This window comes from Saimiri boliviensis, chromosome 17, assembly GCF_048565385.1.
Source record: "Saimiri boliviensis isolate mSaiBol1 chromosome 17, mSaiBol1.pri, whole genome shotgun sequence".
Classification (NCBI taxonomy): domain Eukaryota; kingdom Metazoa; phylum Chordata; class Mammalia; order Primates; family Cebidae; genus Saimiri; species Saimiri boliviensis.
The window spans coordinates 24,372,482-24,390,893 of record NC_133465.1 but is presented as its reverse complement, the minus strand read 5'-3'; the positions used below and the strand labels follow the sequence as shown (position 1 = coordinate 24,390,893).

The following is an 18,412-nucleotide window of genomic DNA, read 5'->3' as shown; positions in this document are numbered from 1 at the left end:
AAAACAGCAAAGCCTATGAGCCGTAATTTTTTTTTTTTTTTTTTTGAGATGGAGTCTCATTCTGTCACCCAGACTGGAGTGCAGTGGTGCAATCTCAGCTCACTGCAACCTCTGCCTCCTAGGTTCCAGCGATTCTCCTGCCTCAGCCTCCTGAGTAGCTGGGATTGCAGACACATACCACCAGGCCCAGCTAATTTTTGTGTTTTTTTAGTAAGAGACGGGGTTTCACCATATTGGCCAGGCTGGTCTCACACTCTTGACCTTGCTATCTGCCCGCCTTGGACTCCCAAAGTGCTGGGATTGCAGATGTGAGCCACCACACCCAGCCTTTTTTTTTTTTTTTTTTTTTTTTGAGATGGAGTCTTGTTCTGCCACCTGGCATGATCTTGGTTCACCAGAATCTCCACCTCCTGCTTCAAGTAATTCCCCTGCCTCAGCCTCCTGAGTAGCTAGGATTACAGGTGCCAAGCACCACACCTGGCTAATTTTTGTATTTTTAGTAGAGACAGGGTTTCACCATGTTGGCCATACTGGTCTCGAACTCCTGACCTCAGATGATCCACCTGACTCGGCCTCCCAAAGTGCTGGGATTACAGGCATGAGCCACTGCACCTGGCCCGTGAGCTGTAATTCTGCTGTGGGCTTTCACAGAGGCTGAGCTATGACTCCTGCAGGCACCTCAGGGGCCAGGCTCCAGCTAGCGGCAGTCTCATCTGCAAAGGGGCCACTGAAAGTGGGCGGTCCTCAGCAGTTTTCACACTTGGTCCCAGAGGGGAGGCAGCAGGAGCAAGCCCAGGCCTACCCCTGAGCCACCCCCTCCCTGTCTCCTGGCCCTGCAGCCCCTGGTGCCCACAAATAAGCAGGCAGCCCAGCTCTCAGCCCCGGCCCTTTGATCTGGGCAAGCACCAACACCTGGCTGGCGCCCTCCACCTGGCTCCGACCTTATCGGGCTTGGGGAAGGCACAGATGCCTGGGACACAGGCCAATTAGGTGACTTGCCTAGTTGTCCACTGAGTCACATCCTGGTCTACTCGAATGGCATCTTGGCTCAGGTGGCCGAAGGGGTGAGGACACCCTAGAGAGCCATCCCAGCTATCCTGGGGCAGGTGACAGGTGAGGGTCATCATGCACAGACTGACTAGAGGGTCCCTGAGGATGCTGAGAGCTCTCACCACAGCCCAGAGGCACCCACCCTGGGGACACTGAGATGCCAGACACCCAGACCATGCAGGCCAGTGGGCAGGAGAGGCAGAGGACAGGTCCCGCTTCTGGGCTGGCTGCTGTCCACCGTGAGCCCTCAAGCAAGTGGCTTCCCTGTCTTGGCCTTTGTCCCTGTCTCTGATAAGTGAAGCTGACGAAGGGAACCTGCAGGGTTACCGGAAGAATCAAACAAGATGACGCGTGGCGTGCCCTGTCCACCTCTGGCCAGGTCACCGGGATGAATAGGAACTGTGTGAATTCTCTTTCATGAGCCCAAGAAGCCAGCCAAGGACAGAGCCACAAAAAGAACCAGGGAACCCTCACAGCTGCCTTGAGCCAAGCCCCATGACCCTCCCTACCATTCCCTGTACCTCCCACCCCTCCCCGTCCCTGGGCTGTGCTGGCCCCGACCATGCTCAATGGGCATTAAATGGAAGATGCTTGGGGTAAAACCTTACTCCAGATGAGGCAGTGAGGCCGGGACTAGGAGGGAGATGGGGCTCAGGCCAGGTCCCCAGTGAGTCAGGGGCCATGCAGGGCAGGGGTTGGGCATCAAGGCCTTCTCCACCCTTTCCTCACCAGCCTGGCAGCCCACTCCTTCCCATGCGCCCGTGTGCCCGGAACTCCGTTTCCCAGCCAAAGTGCTGGTCACTGCATGCGCACAGCCCAGAGGGGGCCACAGGAACCTGTCTCGGGGACAGGGTAGGCAGACTTATTCTGGCCTAGCCAGGGAGGCCCAGGAAGAGGTGGGGGAGGGGTCGGGCTCATGGCCTGGGAAGAGGTGATGTCTGCCAGGGCAGGGACCTGGACACCCACAGGGGACACTGGACCATACAGCCTTGCCCCATCCTAGCACAGTCCAGTCTCACGTGAGCCCCGGAACCATTGCATCCCCTCTCTCTGAGCCCTGAAGTCCCCATCTGGGCTATGGGGACAGCTAGGAGGGGGCGGTGAGTGGCTGTGGCACTCTGAGCTCAGGAGGCATTGTGCATACTGGAATGCCACTTAGACAGGTCAGGCAGGTTCCTGGGCAGAGCCAGCTCACTGCACCCCTCCCTCCCAGGAGGGCCCAGGAGGGGAAGCATTCACCAACTGGAATGCAGACCACAGGGACCTTACGCTACATCTGACTGGGCCTCCAACCCGGATGGACTCTGGGACCAAGGGCCCAGAAAAGGCAGGGCCCAGGCTGGGGCCACACAGCACCCCCAGGGCAGAGTCAGGACCAGCCTCCTGCCCCAGCCCTGGGTTGCAGGACTGGCTGGAGTCTCTGCCCGGCCTGAGGGGTGTTGCTGAGGGCAAAGCCAACGAGGCCAGAGGGCCAGGAGCCCAGCTCCGCCGGGACCATGCCTCGGCAAGGGCAGGGACAGGGAGGCACATTCCCGGAGGGAGGTCCTGGGAGGCTGCCGTAACTGCTCCATGGCCTCCCACACTGTCCCATCAGAAGCCCATCAGAAGCCTGGGCCCTACAGGAGAGGGTGGCAGGGAACTTCAGGCCCACGGCCAGTCCAGGGCCGATTCTCAGGCGCCTGCCCCGGGCTTGGGAACTGCTCTCGGGCTGACTAGGTGGAGTCTCCTGCTCATCACCTAAGAGGTGATTCCCAGGGTGGATGATAATGGAAGGAGTGTGGGGGAGGACAGGAGATAAAAACAGGGTCACCATGGCTCTGTTGGCACTGCCCAACTTACTGACTTAAGGAGCTCCCTACACCAGCATCAGGATAGATCCCGGATCACTGAGTCCCGATGAGGCCCCAGGACCCAGAGGAAGGGTCACCTCGCAACCTTGATCCTTGACCTGCATCCCCGTATCTGCCCTCGGGGCAGGTATTACTCATTTTAGGCTCAGAGACACGTTGCCATTGGCAGGCGACAACATTGGGATTGGGGGACAAAGCCCACTCTCTTTCCAGGAGTCAGCACCGGCGAAGAGAAACCGGGGTGGGGTGGGGGGCAGAGGACGGCCAACAGGACAGGACCCATGACGCCAGCGCCTGGGCGGAGGAAGGTAGGGGTGGGCCTCACCTGACTGCAGCAAGCCGGCGCCTCGGTCCTTGACCCCAAAGTGCTGCTGGATGTCCAGAAGGACGCCTGGAGGGAGACAGAGTGTGCTCACTGGCCGAGTCTGATGCCTGGTGTCCCCAAGCCCAGCCCAGCCTCTTTCCTGCCCTGCAGGGCCCAGCCTGCCCCCATCTGCAGATCTCCTGCTCTGCTACGACCTCCACCCTGCCCAGGTTTGCCAGGCTTGCCTCCCGCCCCGCAGGGGCCTCCTGTCACCAGCCCGTCCCCATCACTCGCAAAGGCCCGAGGGGCAGACACAGGCAGCGCTTGTCTGTGGTTATTCTGCCCCATGGGCAACTATGCCTCCTATCTGCCAGCCTGGGCCTCCTCCCTACCTGCAGCCCAGGCCTGGGTCAGTGCAACAGACGCCGGCCTTTCCCTCCGGGTCCATGACCTAGAGAGCAGCGGGGGGCCTGAAAGCTGCAGGGAGCCCTCTGGCCTGGGAGGGAGCAGCCACACTCACTCTGGTTCAGCTGCTCATGCACACACACACCCACACACACATGCACACACAAGCACATGTGCACACACGCGCGCGCACATGCACACACGTATACGCACACGCACGCACACACATGCACATGTGCGCACACACGCGCACACATGCACACACACCTATACGCACACGCACGCACACATGCACGCTCACACACACACGCTCTCACCTCTGCTGCTCTCAGGATTGTGTAACTGGGCCCTCCCATTATCAGACACAGGGTCTGGGGATACAGAGGGTAGTGGGTGGGGCTTCAGGCCTGATTTCTGGGGAGAAGTGGATTCCTGAGGCTGAACCTGCTCCCAAGCCCAACTACTTTAAGGCTTTGCATGTCACGGGATGCGGGCAGCAGCTAGACCACCTAGAAACCACCCACAGCTGCCGACTGACTGACAGAGCCATAGCTTGACGGCAGGAAGGCAGGGTCCGGGACCCTCCACCCCTCACAGCACCCAGCGAGGGCTTCTGAGTAAGTACAACCCGCAGCACTGCAAGGCCTTGGGGTCCCCACCTGCACTTCCCTCCCAGGACAGCAGGACCCAGGCCACAGGTCAGAGCCCCCCTGACCACAGCACGTCTGCAGTGAGAAGGGACAGGGGAGGAAGGAGGAGATGGCTCTGCCCTTGGGGACTCCCCAGGCTGGGACAGAGGCCTCTGGGGGACTGCAGAGCTCTCCATCATGATGATGATGATGGCAGCATTCAACAGAGGATGGTTTGCCTAACTGACCATTAAATGCCTGTTTAATCCTCATTCAGCCCCAAGATGCTGGTACCAGTATCCGAGTTGACAGATAAGGAAACTGGAGCATAGGAAATTAAGCCATGGGCTCAAAGCCAAGCCCCAGGGAAGCAGGAAAGAGTGGAATCTCCGAGCACTGTATGAGGGTCCCGCTGGCAGCTAGGACGGAGGGTGCAGAAGAATTGGGGAGGCTGGAATGTCACCATCCCTCCCGAGACCCAGGTTGGGATGCTGAGCGATTTCCTGGAAGGCAGGACCACATGGGCTGATGTCCTAGCAGCCTGACAGCCCCGAGAAGCTGTTTCCTCGTTAATGTCCTGAGTGGATTGACCATATTTACCCAGGATGAAGAGACTGTGAGAGGCCCAGTTAATGACTTAATTACCAAGGCAGGCTGTGACTTTGTCTTGACGGTGGAAGCCGGGGCCAGTCCTAGGCCTGTGGATGGCAGGGCCAGCGAGAGGGACCTCTGAGGTGTCCTGCCCCAGCCCCAGGGGCTCACCATCCCACAACCCATTCCTTTCTGAGTCAGGACCTCTGTTGCCCCTCCTGACATGTGGCTTTGATCCCGTCACTCCGTGGCATAGTCACTGTCATCTGGGGCTCCCCCACGCCCAGGCCCTTCACCAGACCACAGGGTGCTGGTGTGGCCCTGCCAGCCCTGCCCTCTGCCTCCCTTCTCAGGATACCGCCCCTCCATTAGCCGCCCCAAACTCCTCATGGCCCCCTGACTCCACATACGTCCCCTTCTTTTTCTGAGACAGAGTCTCACTCTGCTACCTAGGCTGGAGTGCAGCGGCTCGATCTCTGCTCACTACAACCTCCACCTCCCAGGTTCAACCGATTCTCTAGCCTCAACCTCCCGAGTAGCTGGGATTAGAGGCACGGGCCACTATGCCCAGCTAATTTTTGTATCTTTAGTAGAGACGAGGTTTCACCATGTTGGCCAGGCTGGTCTCGAACTCCTGACCTCAGATAATCCACCTGCCTCAGCTTCCCAGAGTGCTGGGATTACTGGAGTGAGCCACCGCACCTGGCCCACACCTCCTCTTCTATTCTTGTATGACTTCATCAACTGGGCTCACTCCTGCCACTCCTCTGAGGCCAGATCAGATGCCTGATGTTCTGGGACATCTTCCCTGGTTGCTCCCCTCCCACCACTCTCTATATAAGTTACTTTCCTCCACTCTCCCCCGTCCAAACTCATTTTAGCACTGGGCCCACCAGCATGAGTGAGTTCTATGGGGAATGCATGCAGGAGCGTGGGTTTGAGCGCCTCCTGAGGCCAGGAGCTAAGAACCACTAGTTACTGCTGCCTGCAAAGTTCCAAGGAACTGTGTGAGGTTTTGAAGATGGTACAGATGCCGGCCTCACTTTCTGTGCTGGTATTTGTGATTCTCATCCCATTTTATTTTGGAAGAAACCAAGGCTCTGAGACGTGAAGTCATTTGTCACCCAGCACATTCTGTTTTGGAGTGAGATCTGAAACCAGGTCGATGGCCAAAAACCAAAGCTTGTTCTCCTGCCACGCTGCCTTCTGCGTGGTTTGCTGGTGTCCTCCAGGGCCCAGCACGCACGTGGCCCACAGGAACTTCGCACATGGGTGTATGTGGCCTCATCCTCCACTAGACCACAAGCAAGGCAGGGCCATGGCAGGTCATCTCCAGGACTCAGACCAGGGACTGTCACGATTTTGGTGTTGGGTGGACAGAAGGATGGGCAGAGTCAGGAGGAGGCAGGAGGGTCCCCATCCATAGGCCAGGGGAGGGACATGGGTCTGCAGGTTCTGTGTCTGGGAGGGAGGCCATATCAAATAGCCATTATGGGCTGAATGTGGTGGCTCATGCCTGTGATCCCAGCACTCTGGGAGGCCGAGGCGGGTGGATCACCTGAGGTCAGGAGTTCAAGACCAGCCTGGCCAACATAGTGAAACTGCCTCTACTAAAAATACAAAAAATTAGCTGGGCATGGTGGTGGGTGCCTGTAGTCCCAGCTACTTGGGAAGCTGAGGCAGGAGTATCGCTTGAACCCAGGAGGCAGAGATTGCAGCAAGCCGAGATCACACCACTGCACTCCAGCCTGGGTGACAGAGCAAGACTCTGTCTCAAAAATATATATGCATATATATATAGCCATCATGACCACGTTCTGTGGTGCACGACAAATCAAAACACTCGTTTCCTCCCTGCAGCACATCCCAGCCATCCAACTGCACACACTTCCCCACCTGATGACTTCAAGGTCCAGCATTTGCCTCTGCCTCCAGGAAGCCTTCTGACTTCCTCTACCACATAGAGCTCCTGGTAGAGGGAGGAACATTCCTCCACATCCAGATGGGCACCTAAGGTCTCTGGGAAGTCCTGGGCAGTTCCCAGGACACAGGAAGCTGTGGATAACACGGCCTGTCCCCACCCCACCACTCCCCAGATCCCGGCCTTGGGTCCAAGGCCAAGCTCCAGGAAAAAGACCAGAGAGAGCCTTCTCAGGGAGCAGGGCTTCCTGCAGGCTGAGAGGCCCAAGGTCGGACCTGGTCTCAGCCTTTCTGGCTTGCTTTCCCTCTTCCAGGCCTGGAAGCGGCCTCAGCCACAGGAGGGTGAGAATCCTGCTGGCCGCTGGCACGGGAAGCGTGTGTCACAGCAGCTCGGACGTCGCCTCAGATTTTCCTCTGGGCTCCAGCACCCTCCCTTCTTCACCACAGCCTTATTTTTAGCCTCTTTCCTGAAGGCTGAGGTTTGGTGGGTCACAGGACGGGCCTCACGCCCAGGAACAGCCTCCCACAGCTGGGGCCAAGCCTACCTCGCCAGCTCCGGAACAGGCAAGGGGGGGGTTCCCACCCCAGATGCAGACCCCAGCCAACACAGCCACAGTGCGGGCCTCTCCAGGCGGCACCCCAAATCCACAGCCAGAATCGTCCCCTGGCCACAGAGTCCTCATCGCCCAAGAACACGGGAGTGCCTGAGTCTTCTCATCCAATGACAGCGGTTACATACCTCCCAAGCCCCGGGAGGCATCACCTCTTGTCTGAGGCCAGTGTCCCCTACTCTGGGCCAACTGTCTCTGTCACCTGGCAGGGATGTGGCACTGGGCCACTCCCTGGCTTGGGCCAGTGCATTCAGCCTCTCCCTGGCTTCCAGCTCCTGCACAGCGGCCCACACATGTGCCCATACCTCCCTCGTCCTGGTGGTGAGAACAGCTGCCTTCTCCCCTCCCCTCCTTTCACAGGTGATGGTATTTGTTGTCGCTTTGAGCAGGGTCTTGCTCTCTGACCCAGGCTAAGGTGCAGTGACACAATCACAGCTCTCTGCAGCCTTGGCCTTTTGGGCTCCAGCCATCCTCCTGCCTCAGCCTCCTGAGTAGCTGGGACCACAGTCATGTACCACCACACCGGGCAGAGAAGTTCTTAAGAGTTCTTTCCCCTTCCCAACTCAATATCCTCACCCGCTTTCCTCCTCCGAAACCAGCCACTTCCTGGAGACTCAACCCCCAGATGCTCTCATCCCATTTCCCAGACCCCTGACTCTGATTCCCCAGCTCACCACTGGGTCCCCATTCCCTGAGACACTGCAGGACCCTAAGAGTCAGCTGTATTCTCCATCTGCTTCGTCGCCCGCCATCCTCCCTGGGCTCCCTGCCTCCAGCCCCTGCCAGCCGGCCAGCCTGCCTCTGGCCCCTGCCTCCCTCCCACTGCCTGACCTCACAAGCTCTTACAAATCTCCTACTGGGTTCTAGGTCCTGGCCTTGGGCTCCAGAGGCCACAAGAGCATTCCTGGACTCACAGAACTAGCACTGTGACCCCCTGGCTGTCACCTCTGGCCAGGCCTCAGAATCGCCCATCAGTCCTTCAGGGCCCACTGGCCCACGACCCTGGTTCAGTAATGGTACCAACACCGAGGATCACACACACATCCATGCGTATCAGCCAACTGCTTTATGCCAGGCGCTCTTCCACGGGCACGGCTGCCCACTCACACGGAGCGGCCCAGACTTCTAGCATTTGAGGTCTCCACGATCTGGCCCTAAGCCAGCTATTCTCCCAGCCACAGTGCCCACCACACACACACACACACACACACACACACGCACGCAGCCCCTGACTCCAGCCAAGGGGAGTGCCACTAGCCAGGCCCCTCCACCTCCCTGGACCCCTCCTTCTTCCTGTGAAATGCAGAGACTGGGCAGATCAGTGGCCCAAACTTGCCTGAGAAGCCCAGTCACCTCTAGGGAGGGTGCTTATTAAATACAGTTTCCTGGGGCCCGCCCCAAGCCTGCGGAGCCACCGTCTCTAGATGTGGGACCCAGGTATCTATAAACGCACTGGCCGGGTGATTGGAAACCCAGGCCCGGCTGCTCGGAGCTCCCCGGGGAACCGCGCAGCGCAGGCCACACGCCTCCAGCCTTGGCTACAGCCAGACCCTCTTCCTAAGACAGTCATCTCTAGCCATTAACAGCTGCCTCGCCCTCTAGGGCCCAGATGCAAGGTCGTGTCTGTCGGGACACCTGCCCTCTTTCCTCCGAGGCTCTTGGCAAAGTGGTGCCCGTATCCGCAAGGGCACCCCCAGAACTGAACTCTGGCCCTGACTTACTCAGCGGTGGGTCCCAGACAGTCGCAGTGATTCCCCATCATTGCCAGGCCCTCCGCGGCCCCCAGAGGAGTCAAGCCCCGATTCCACGACTCCTGGCCGCCTCCTCCTTCCTCCAGTCAGGCCCAATCTGCTGACACCACAGAATCCTCAAAAGGCCCAGGTGTAAGGGGAAGCCCACACTGACCTGGAAAACCCTCGGCAGAGGCCAGCCTCAAATGCAAGATGCCAGCAGTGTGACCCTGAGGTGTCCTCCTTCCTAGGCAGCCCAGACAGGCCACCTGGTGCTCAAGCTTGTCCCCGTGTGCCCCTGCTTTCCCCAAGCACGGTCAATATCAACACACCTTCACCCTGCCCGAGCCTCTCAGCAGCAGCGGCTTACCTGAATCCTCAAGAGCATGGGCTCCAGAACTGGAGCATCTGGGTTTAAGTCCTGGTTTTCCCACTTTCTCTGCTGTGTGACCTTGGGCAAACGACATAACCTCTCTGTGCCCATTTCCTCCTCTGTAAAACGGCTCCATTTGAAGACCTGCTTCATTTCACATGGTTGTGGTGAGGTTTAAGTCGCTTAATCCACGTACCATGTTTAGAACAGTGCCTGGCACACAGTAGGTACTCAACAAATACAAATGTCAACCGCCCCAGGGCCTAGGGATCTGAAGGGATGGGCCCTCATGCCCTTGGCCAGTCCCTGTCAGAGGGACCTGGGTCCCCGTGTGGAGGTCTCAGTGCTGGCTCACGCTGGGAGTCTTACTCCTGCTCCGGCCTGGCTCAGCTCAGCTCAGCTCCCACCCCGGTAATTACAGGGGCCTGGGAGCCTGGCTCTGCTGACCTGGCGCTGGATGGCTAAGGATGGGAAGCCACAGCAAGGCCCTGCCGGCACCCCACCAGCCTAGGGACCGGGCCAAGGCCGTCCCGAAGCCAGCGCCCTGGACTTGGGCACACTCACTCCTACCCATCCCCAGGCTTCCAGAGGGCAGGATCCTGCCCCCATCTGCCCAGAGGAGGCTACATGACCTTCAGGAGCAGCTGGCCCCTACTCTGAGCCTCGGGTTGCCTATTTGAGAAGTGGCCCAGAATCCCAAGACATCCCTGCTGGGCTCATTTCTGAATCTCAGTCGGGTTTGTTCTACGTGTGCCAGTCCCCTGCCCCCATGCCACCCTGCAAATCTGGGCCATTAATGCATGGCACAGCAGCTTCGTGACCCTCTCTGCAGGGACCACGAGGATGAGGCCCCCAGCCCAGAGCCTTGACCCCTCAGAGAAACACCGCTCCCCACCCAAAAGTCCTGCCCCCAGACCTCACCAGCCCTAGAGAGACACCACCCCCGGAGCCCAGAGTGCCCCCCTCCTCCCTGCCGTGTCTCTATGCCCAGAGTGGGCGGGGCTGGGTGGCCGGGCCTCTGGCCTGTGGTTCTAGTCTATCATTTGGGGCCAGCTTTACTGGAACCAGGCTCTGCCTTAGCAATTTGGGGGCTTTGCACAGCCACTCCTTGCCCAGCTCAGCCTCCCCAGCCCTGTCCTGGCCCAGGGACTCCAAAGACCACCAGGGGCCAGGGACAAGTTGGCCACAGCCTTATCATGACCCATGAGGGTGTGGGCTGTGTGCCTGCAGACACAGGCTAAGCTAGGGGCCTGGGGAAGAGGGTGGGGAAGAGACAAGAGACCTCCAAACAGCTCCCCTTGAACCCACAAACTCTCAGCCTTCTCCCACATGCTGCTTCAGTCACCAAGGAGGCCGGGACTGCTGCTCCCCACCTCAGATGGAAACTGAGACGCAGAAGGTGAGACGCAGAGGCTGCAGGAGCAAGGCCGGGCTGGCCCCCAGGCTCCCACATCTGGCCTATGTTCCCCACCTGCACCTTAACGCCCCCCAAAAGGCTGCAACGAGTCACCCCTCAACATCCAAGCCAGCTGTCTTCACATGGGTGCTAGACACAGTTGAGCGACAAGTAAGCCCACCTCTCCCCAGGCACCGCCCTTTTCAGTTTACAAAGCCTCATCCTGCTGTTTGCCTCCTGCAAGCCTCCTTCAGAAACCCCAGGCCTGGCAGTGAAGGAATCACGAAGACCTCGCAGCTCTAGGAGCGGGAGCAGGGAGACCCTGGCCAGGGCTCCAAGCGGGCAGAAGAAAGTGGGAGACAGGACAGCCCGTGTCCGCAGCCTCCACCTTTGGCTGGGACGTTGTTCCAGGTTTGTTTCTCCCGCTGATACAGATGCTCACCCTCATCTCCCCTATGGCCCCGTTCACCCACCTCCCAGCCAGCAGGCGAGGACCAGGCCCAGAGCAGGCCAGCGCTCTGCATGACACGGCCTCCCTGTGTGACCTGGGCCAGCCCTTTGCCTCAAGTGGCCTATCTGCAGAAGAGACACGGCAAAGCCGCCACTGTGCCTCCTGAGTGTAGAAAAGCCGCCCTGCCCGGCTTGGGGGTTGGGCAGCCTCATTGTCAGGCTGAGGCCTGGGGAGACGACTACTTCCTCCCATTTCCTTCCTGGACACTCAGGACCTGAGGCTCACTGTGACCCCTGGTCAGGACGGACGGCACCAGCCACTGTCGGAGAAGCCCTGATGTCAGCAGAGGGCCTGGCCCTTCACCTGAGCTGTCCTAAACCTACCAGTCCCCTTTCAACCCAGAAAAATGTGCTTCGGGTCAGGCAGGACTGAGCCACCCCAAGTCTCAGCCAACTGAGTCTGTGGCTCAGGCAACAGGGCTCAAGCCTGGGTATCTGCCATGCATGCGGGGGTCCCAGGTGTGACCGGGCTCTGCCCCTCATGGCTGCAAGGGGATGGTGACCCTCCATGGGGATAGTGCTGTGATGGAGGCAAAGCCGAGTTAGGCGCCAGGAGTTCAGAAAGGAGTTAGGTGCCTGGTTCAGCCCAGAGCACTGGAGAAGACATCCTGGAAAGAGGACGCCGCTGAGACCCACCAGGGGACATTGCAGGTGGCTACTGCACTTCCAGGAAGCAGATCTGGGTGTCCTGGGGAAGGGAGGCGCAGATAGAGCCAGGGATCAGCAGACTTTCGTTCCTGAGAGCAAGTGCAACAGAGGGACAAAAACCATCTGTCATGGATTCAGGGATCAGAGAGAGCCAGGATTTGCCTCGGGTCACACAGTAAAGCTGGCAAAGGCTGGCAGAGCCAGCAGCAGGGAGCTCAGCCCAGGAGACATTTGGAGCCCATGAACCCCTAGGAATCAGGCCAGTGTTCTCCTGGCCTCCCCCATTCTCATCCCACTTCTGCCTTCAGGATTTCAGGCCCCCACAGGCAGAAACAAAAGCCACTTCCTACTGCAGAAGGATCTGGGGAAGGGACAAGGAGCTCCTCCTCTGAGCAGCTCTGAGCAGGGCAGTCTCCGTCTCAGAACAGGCAGACCCACAGCCTTCCTGCCTCATCCACAAAAGGAGAAACGCATGCACAGGCCAGGCCCATCACCGGCCCAGGGCCCCAGACCAAGGTAGTATGTTTCAAAGCACTTCCTCCCAAAGCACCAGAGGGGCCGGCAGAGCCCGCCGGAAGGGCCTTCAGGAGGAAGCAGGAGCAAGGAAGTGGACAGCAGGCGGTTAGTCACGGGGCGCTGGCATTCCAGGCCACCCGGCGCTCCACCTGGGTGCTGGCCCTGCCAGCCAGGCACTCTGGATGCCCCGCCCCTCAGGCCTCAGCTGCGGTTTCCCCACAGTGCAGATGTAGTGGCCAGGACAGGCCACCTAAGATGGCAAGGCAGGGGCACTGCATATCCTCAAGGCGGCCATCCTTATCTAAAGAGAGAGCCGAAAGGCAGGGCCTGGCTTAGCCCCTACCCACCCAGGTGGCGCTGTAAAAGCCCCGGGGCCTCAGTTTCCCCATCTATCAATTCTGGATAGACTTAACGGGACAGACCACAAAATGGGCCAATAGGAGAGTGAGCCCCAGCCTGGCACCCCCCACCCTCCTGCACCCAGCTCAGTGGCTCCGGGGAAGCCCCCTAGTCCCTCCCGGCTTATGTTCCCAGCTGGGTCCCCATGCTCTTCGCTCCTTCTGGGTTTGTGTTAGTGAGCAGTTGCCATGGATACAAGTCTCAGCTTCTTTGGCAGAAAACGACTCCCCCAGGGCAAGGCTCTGCCTTTCCTCAACAGCCCCCACTGCACCCAGCTCCAAGTGCCCAGGCTGCCACGGGGTGGATGGAAGGGAAAGAAAATAAATAGGTCTCCGAAGGAGAGCAGGTTCCCCAGAGAAGTTGGAGAAGGATCTCAGTTCCCAAGTAGTCACTCACCAACCATGAACAAAGCTGGGGCCGGCTCCCTCTTGCAGGGTCTGTTCCAGGAGCAAAATACTGCCACCTACACCCGCAGCTCTGCTTTCGTTTTACAGAGTGGGGCAGAGCTGGTTAGAGGCGCTGTGAGCCCCCTGTCTGAGGAACTCCCTCCTTCTCCTGACCTGGCAGCCAGGCGTGGGCTCTGAATACGGAGTGCATGGCTGCTAGGCTGGTAGGGGCTGTGGGAACAGGAGCCTAGGGGACCTCAAACTGCCTTGGCTCAATTAAACTGAAATTCACCTGCCCGAAGGGCTCTGGCCTGAGTCGGCAGAGCTGCGTTCCCAGACCAGAAGCAAGGGGCATGCCCCTACCGCCACCGGGGCTCCTGGGGCCGGAGAGGAGGCCATACTGGCTGGTGTGGCCTGCTCCGCCCCACGGGTGACCTTGGGGAAGTGTCTTTGTTCTCTGAACGGCCGCGTTCCCATCTGCACAAGGAAGTGGAAGGACAGACTTAGAAGAGGTTTCTGGGCTACCTCGATTTCATCCAATGGAAGCAGCGCTCGATAAGAAGGGAAGCACAGGAGCCGGGCCCTCCTCACCCGCTCCGAGGCCTGCTGCCCTCAGGGGGTTCTCATGGGGCAGAGGAGAGGCTGTAATTAGCAGGATCACCGGTTGGGTGGCGCTGGGAAGGCTCTCGCAGCGGCACAAGCTACTGGAGTTCCCAGGATGGAGACCAGCCCTGTGGAGAAGGGAGGGGCTCGAAAAGGTGTCCTGAAAAGGACTGTCATAAACAAAACAATCACCAAAAAAAAAAAAAAAAAAAAAAAACAGGCAGGGCTTCGTGGCCAGGGGCCCCACTTGAGCAGAGGCATGAAAGGGAAGGCAGCTGATGCTCGTGAAGCCCTCCTAGGAATCTGGCCCCGTCCCAGGTGCTGAAGATACAGTCTCATTTATCCCACACAACCCAGGAGGCAGGCGGGAGGGGAATGATCACACAAAAGGCTCAGGTGATGTCTTCAAGGTCACACAGCTGGGAAGCCAAAGACCCTTGCCTCGATCTCTGGCAGCAAAGACTCTAGACCTGCACTGTCCACTCTGGTGGCCGCTGGCCACCGTGACATGGACATGTGCTGTGAATGGAAAACGCACACACTGGGTTTCAAAGACTTCATATGAAAATGAAGGCAAAATATCCTATTAACAACTTCATATATATTTTTATTCATTTTTCTTTTCTCTTTTTTGAGAGGGAATCTCACTCTGCGGCCCAGGCTGGAGTGCAGTGGTGTGATCTCGGCTCACTGCAACCTCTACCTCGTGGGCTCAAGTGATTCTCCTGCCTCAACCTCCCAAGTAGCTGAGACTACAGGCAGCTGCCACCACACTTGGCTAATTTTTGTATTTACTTTAGTAGAGACGGGGTTTCGCCATGTTGACCAGGCTGGTCTAGAACTTCCAACCTCAGGCGATCTGCCTGCCTCAGCCTCCCAAAGTGCTGGGATTAAAGGCGTGAGGCACTGTGCCCAGCCACTGAACTGATATTTTACTGGGGCTGACAGAAATATATATGTCAGTTGGTGATAAATACTGTGAGGAAGGATAAAGCAGGCTAAAGGATTACAGGCACATGCCACCATGCCCGGCTAACTTTTGTATTTTTAGTAGAGATGAGGTTTCACAATGTTGGCCAAGCTGGTCTCAAACTCCTGACCTCAAGTGATCTACCCTCTTCGGCCTCCCAAAGTGCTGGGGTTACAGGCGTGAGCCACTGTCCCCAACCCTAACAACTTTTATATTGAATACATGTTGAAATATATTGGATATACTGAGTTAAATAAAATATATTATGAATTAATCATACCTATCTTACACTATTTAAATCCAGCTACCAGAAAATGAATATGTGGTTTACATTGCATTCCTTTTAGACAAAGCTGATCTATGCCATGAACAAACACATGTAAAGGACAGATTAAAGAAGGAGAGTGGGTCCTCCCGTCACTCTTTGGCGGGGAGCTGAGGCCAGGTAGGTGTGAACATCAAAGATGGAGCAGGGCAGCGCCTGAATCCCCACCTCCGTCCCAGCTGGGCCAGCCAGCAACAGGTGGACTCAGGCCTGGGATGCGCACTCCCCAGCCCCTAGCACATCAAGCCATGGCAGTTACCATAGAGACAACAAATAATCCTAAAAACTGAACTTGGGGAAATGGAGATGGGGAAATCTGTCATAGAGAGAGGGGCAACCAGGCTCATCCGGAAAGGAAATCTGTCTGCTGTGTGTTGGGGGTGGGGTGGTGTGGGAGCTCCCATCACAGGCCAGGAGAGGGAGGGAGGCACAGCCCAGGCCGGTGTTTGCACAGGGTTTTCCGGGCCTTCCTCCATAAGCGCCACACGCCCCTTTTAGCCACCACTCCCCACCTCCCCTCCCCTATTCACCAGAAATTTCCTATCTCATTTCCCCATTCTGACAGTCTGACTCTGAGACCCAAGTAGAGGTGGGGACAGATAAGCGCCAGCCCTCCCTGATGCCACCCTCTCAGGCTCTGCCCCTGGCAGAGGCAATTCCCCTAAGAACGTCAGAGGGGGTGGTCTGGGGCCAGAAAAATAAAGCTGGAAAGCGTTACAGTGCCAGAAGTAGTGCCTACCATTCATTCTTCAGCTGAGAAAGAGGGGGAAGACCTCTTCCCAGGCAGACCCTTGCTATTAGATGTAACACCAGCTTTGCCAGTCACTTTGGCCATCTTGGACAAGGGTGTCCAGGAACCTTGGTCCCCCCCATCTACGTCCAGAAGCCTTTTTTGAACTGACTACAGGTCCCAGGTAGTCTCTGATTTCTCCCCCAAAGGGTGGCACTTAAGCTCCCAGGTCCTGGCAGCATGGTGCATGGAAGATGGGGGTTGGCTCAATATTCCTGCTCTCTAGACCAGAGTAAATGCCTCTTTGGGACAGCTCCACCCAGAAACCATATCACTAGTACCCACTTCCAGCTTCCTCCGGTGGAAGGACAGAGAGCCAAAGGGGTTTTGAAAGCAGCAACAGGGGGAGGGGAAGCTTCCACTCTCCCATGGGAATTCCTCCCTTCCACTTGACACAAAACTCCATGCAACAGAGGGGGAGACTGAGGCTCGGAGAAGTGCACCAGCTGGCGTGTGGTTTATGTCAGGGCTCTCTTCTCTCAACTGCCACAAACTTCTCTTTAGAGTGTGTCCAAAATAAATCCTTCTCTCTCTCTCTCTCTCTCTCTCTCTGTCTCTCTCTTTCTTTCTCTCTCTCTCTCTCTCTCTCTCTCTCTCTCTCTCTCTCTCTCTCTCTCTCTCTGTTGTGTATGTATTTGGTAGCTCCAGATTTCACTAAGCTATAGTTTGTCAGGTTCTGGGCCAGCATGCCAGGCACACAGTACTGCTCTCCTCCTGCAGGGAGCCCCTACCTATGCCAGTCTGGCCAGAGTCCTTCCCTCTCAAGATGCCACCATTCCCAACGAGCAGCAGCTCAGTCTAGGGCAAATTCCTACCCCTAGACCCACCCCTAAGAGCTGGGGAGGGGAGCCAGAAGGAAATTCCAGAACCACGTGCATCCCCCCCCCCAAAAAAAAAAGCCCAAGGATCAGTCAACTCACAAATGGGCAAAGAGACCTAAACACTCGCTGAGACTGGCCCAAGGTCACACAGCAAGCACATTAGGAGCAAATCTGGGACTAGAACCCAATCCCGACCCCAATCTCGTCCCCAAGGCTAATTCCCAGAGATGCTCCCTGAGGATGAGGCTCTGAGTCTCTGGTTCCAGAGGCCTGCGCCCTACCCTGAGCCCCAAATGCTATAGAGCAGGGGGAGGCGCCTTCAGGCCTCTGTATGGGGCCAGCTGCAAACCGCATCCCGGGTCCCCAGGCGCCGCGGACCCGCCCCGCCCCTCCCTCCGCTCCCCGCAGCCCAGAGCCTTTGTCAGCCACGCGCTCACACGCTCACACACACAACCGGGCCGCCACGCGCGCACACACCCGTCTCCCTAGCGCACACCCGCAAGGGGCGCGAGCACTCGCCGCACGCACGCTGAGGGGTGGAGGCGGCGGAGAAAGGAAGGAACTGACGGGCGGTGGACGGACAGACGGCCTGGGCTGGGGGAAGGGAAGGAGGCCCGGGAACCTGCGGCTGGGGTGGGAGGGGCTCAGAGAGACGCAGAGGAGACTCTTGGAGAAGAGGACAACGGATGGGCCGCCAAGGGCTGGCGAGGACGCGCGGGCTGCTCCGGGGTGGGGACTCCTCCAACCCCTGGCCCCGGGTGGGTAGGAGCGCGGAGGCGTCCCTTGCCCAGTTGTGCCTGAGCAGAGGGCCCGTGGGGACCTCGCGTAGGGCCTGGAGCTAGGAAGCCGGGGACGACAGCTCTCTGGGGTCCCCCGAGGCGGGGGTGGGCTGGGTGGGGTCCTGGCCCCCAGGCGGGGTGGGGCCCTCGCTCACCTGCCACGGTGTACCTGTCCAGGTAGTTGAGCACGTTGCCCAAGCTGAGGATGGCGGCGGCCGCCCCCCGCCCGCGGCCCAAGCTGGCCGGTTTGGGCTGCTGCGCGCCCGGGCCCTTGGCAGCAGCTGCGCAGCCGGGGGTGTCGGGGGCTGCGGCCGGGGCCCGCCTCACGCTGCCCGACAGAGTCTGCACCTCATCGTCCGCGGCCGAGACTCCAGCGCCGCCCGCGCCGCGCGCCCCGCAGCAGCCGCCACTGCCAGCCCCGCGCTGCGCCCCCCGGCGCCGCCGCCGCCGCTCCGCGTCCGCCTCCTCCTCCTCCGCGCCGCCCGCCGCCGCCGAGGCGCACTCCAGGCACATCATGCCGGCCGGGATCGGGGCGGCGGGGGGCGCGGGGGGCGCGGGGCCCAGCCTGGGCCCGCTCAGCGCGTGCGTGCGCCGCGGGGCCGCCGCTGCACCATCCCGGTCGGGCCCCGTCGGCTCCTGCGCTCCGGCCCCGGCTGCGGCGCTGCCACAGCTCGGCTCGATGCGCTGCCGTCGCCGCCGAGGCTCTGACAGCTGCGGCCCGGCCCCGCCCCCCGGGCCCGGGCCCAATCAGCTCCGGGCTCGGGCCACAGCCCCGCCCCGCACGTGCTGCCCCGGGGCGGGGGCCC

The 18,412-nt window shown here is 59.1% G+C and overlaps 1 protein-coding gene across 3 annotated transcripts in view; it reads right to left on the bottom strand.

The window, feature by feature from the left end:
- The window catches only part of SPNS2 (SPNS lysolipid transporter 2, sphingosine-1-phosphate), a 39,892-nt gene extending 21,580 nt beyond the window's left edge, over positions 1-18,312 (bottom strand). The window contains exons 1-2 of one of the 3 annotated variants that reach the window (XM_039476152.2): positions 17,762-18,312; positions 3,226-3,291 (exon numbers count right to left, since the gene is read on the bottom strand). In XM_039476152.2, coding sequence (XP_039332086.1) covers positions 3,226-3,291; positions 17,762-18,122 — 427 coding nt within the window. In that variant the 5' untranslated portion in view covers positions 18,123-18,312. The remainder of the gene's footprint in view (positions 1-3,225; positions 3,292-17,761) is intronic. The other 2 variants (XM_003933132.4, XM_074388381.1) reach the window with 2 other exon arrangements.
- Positions 18,313-18,412: the final 100 nt, after the last annotated feature.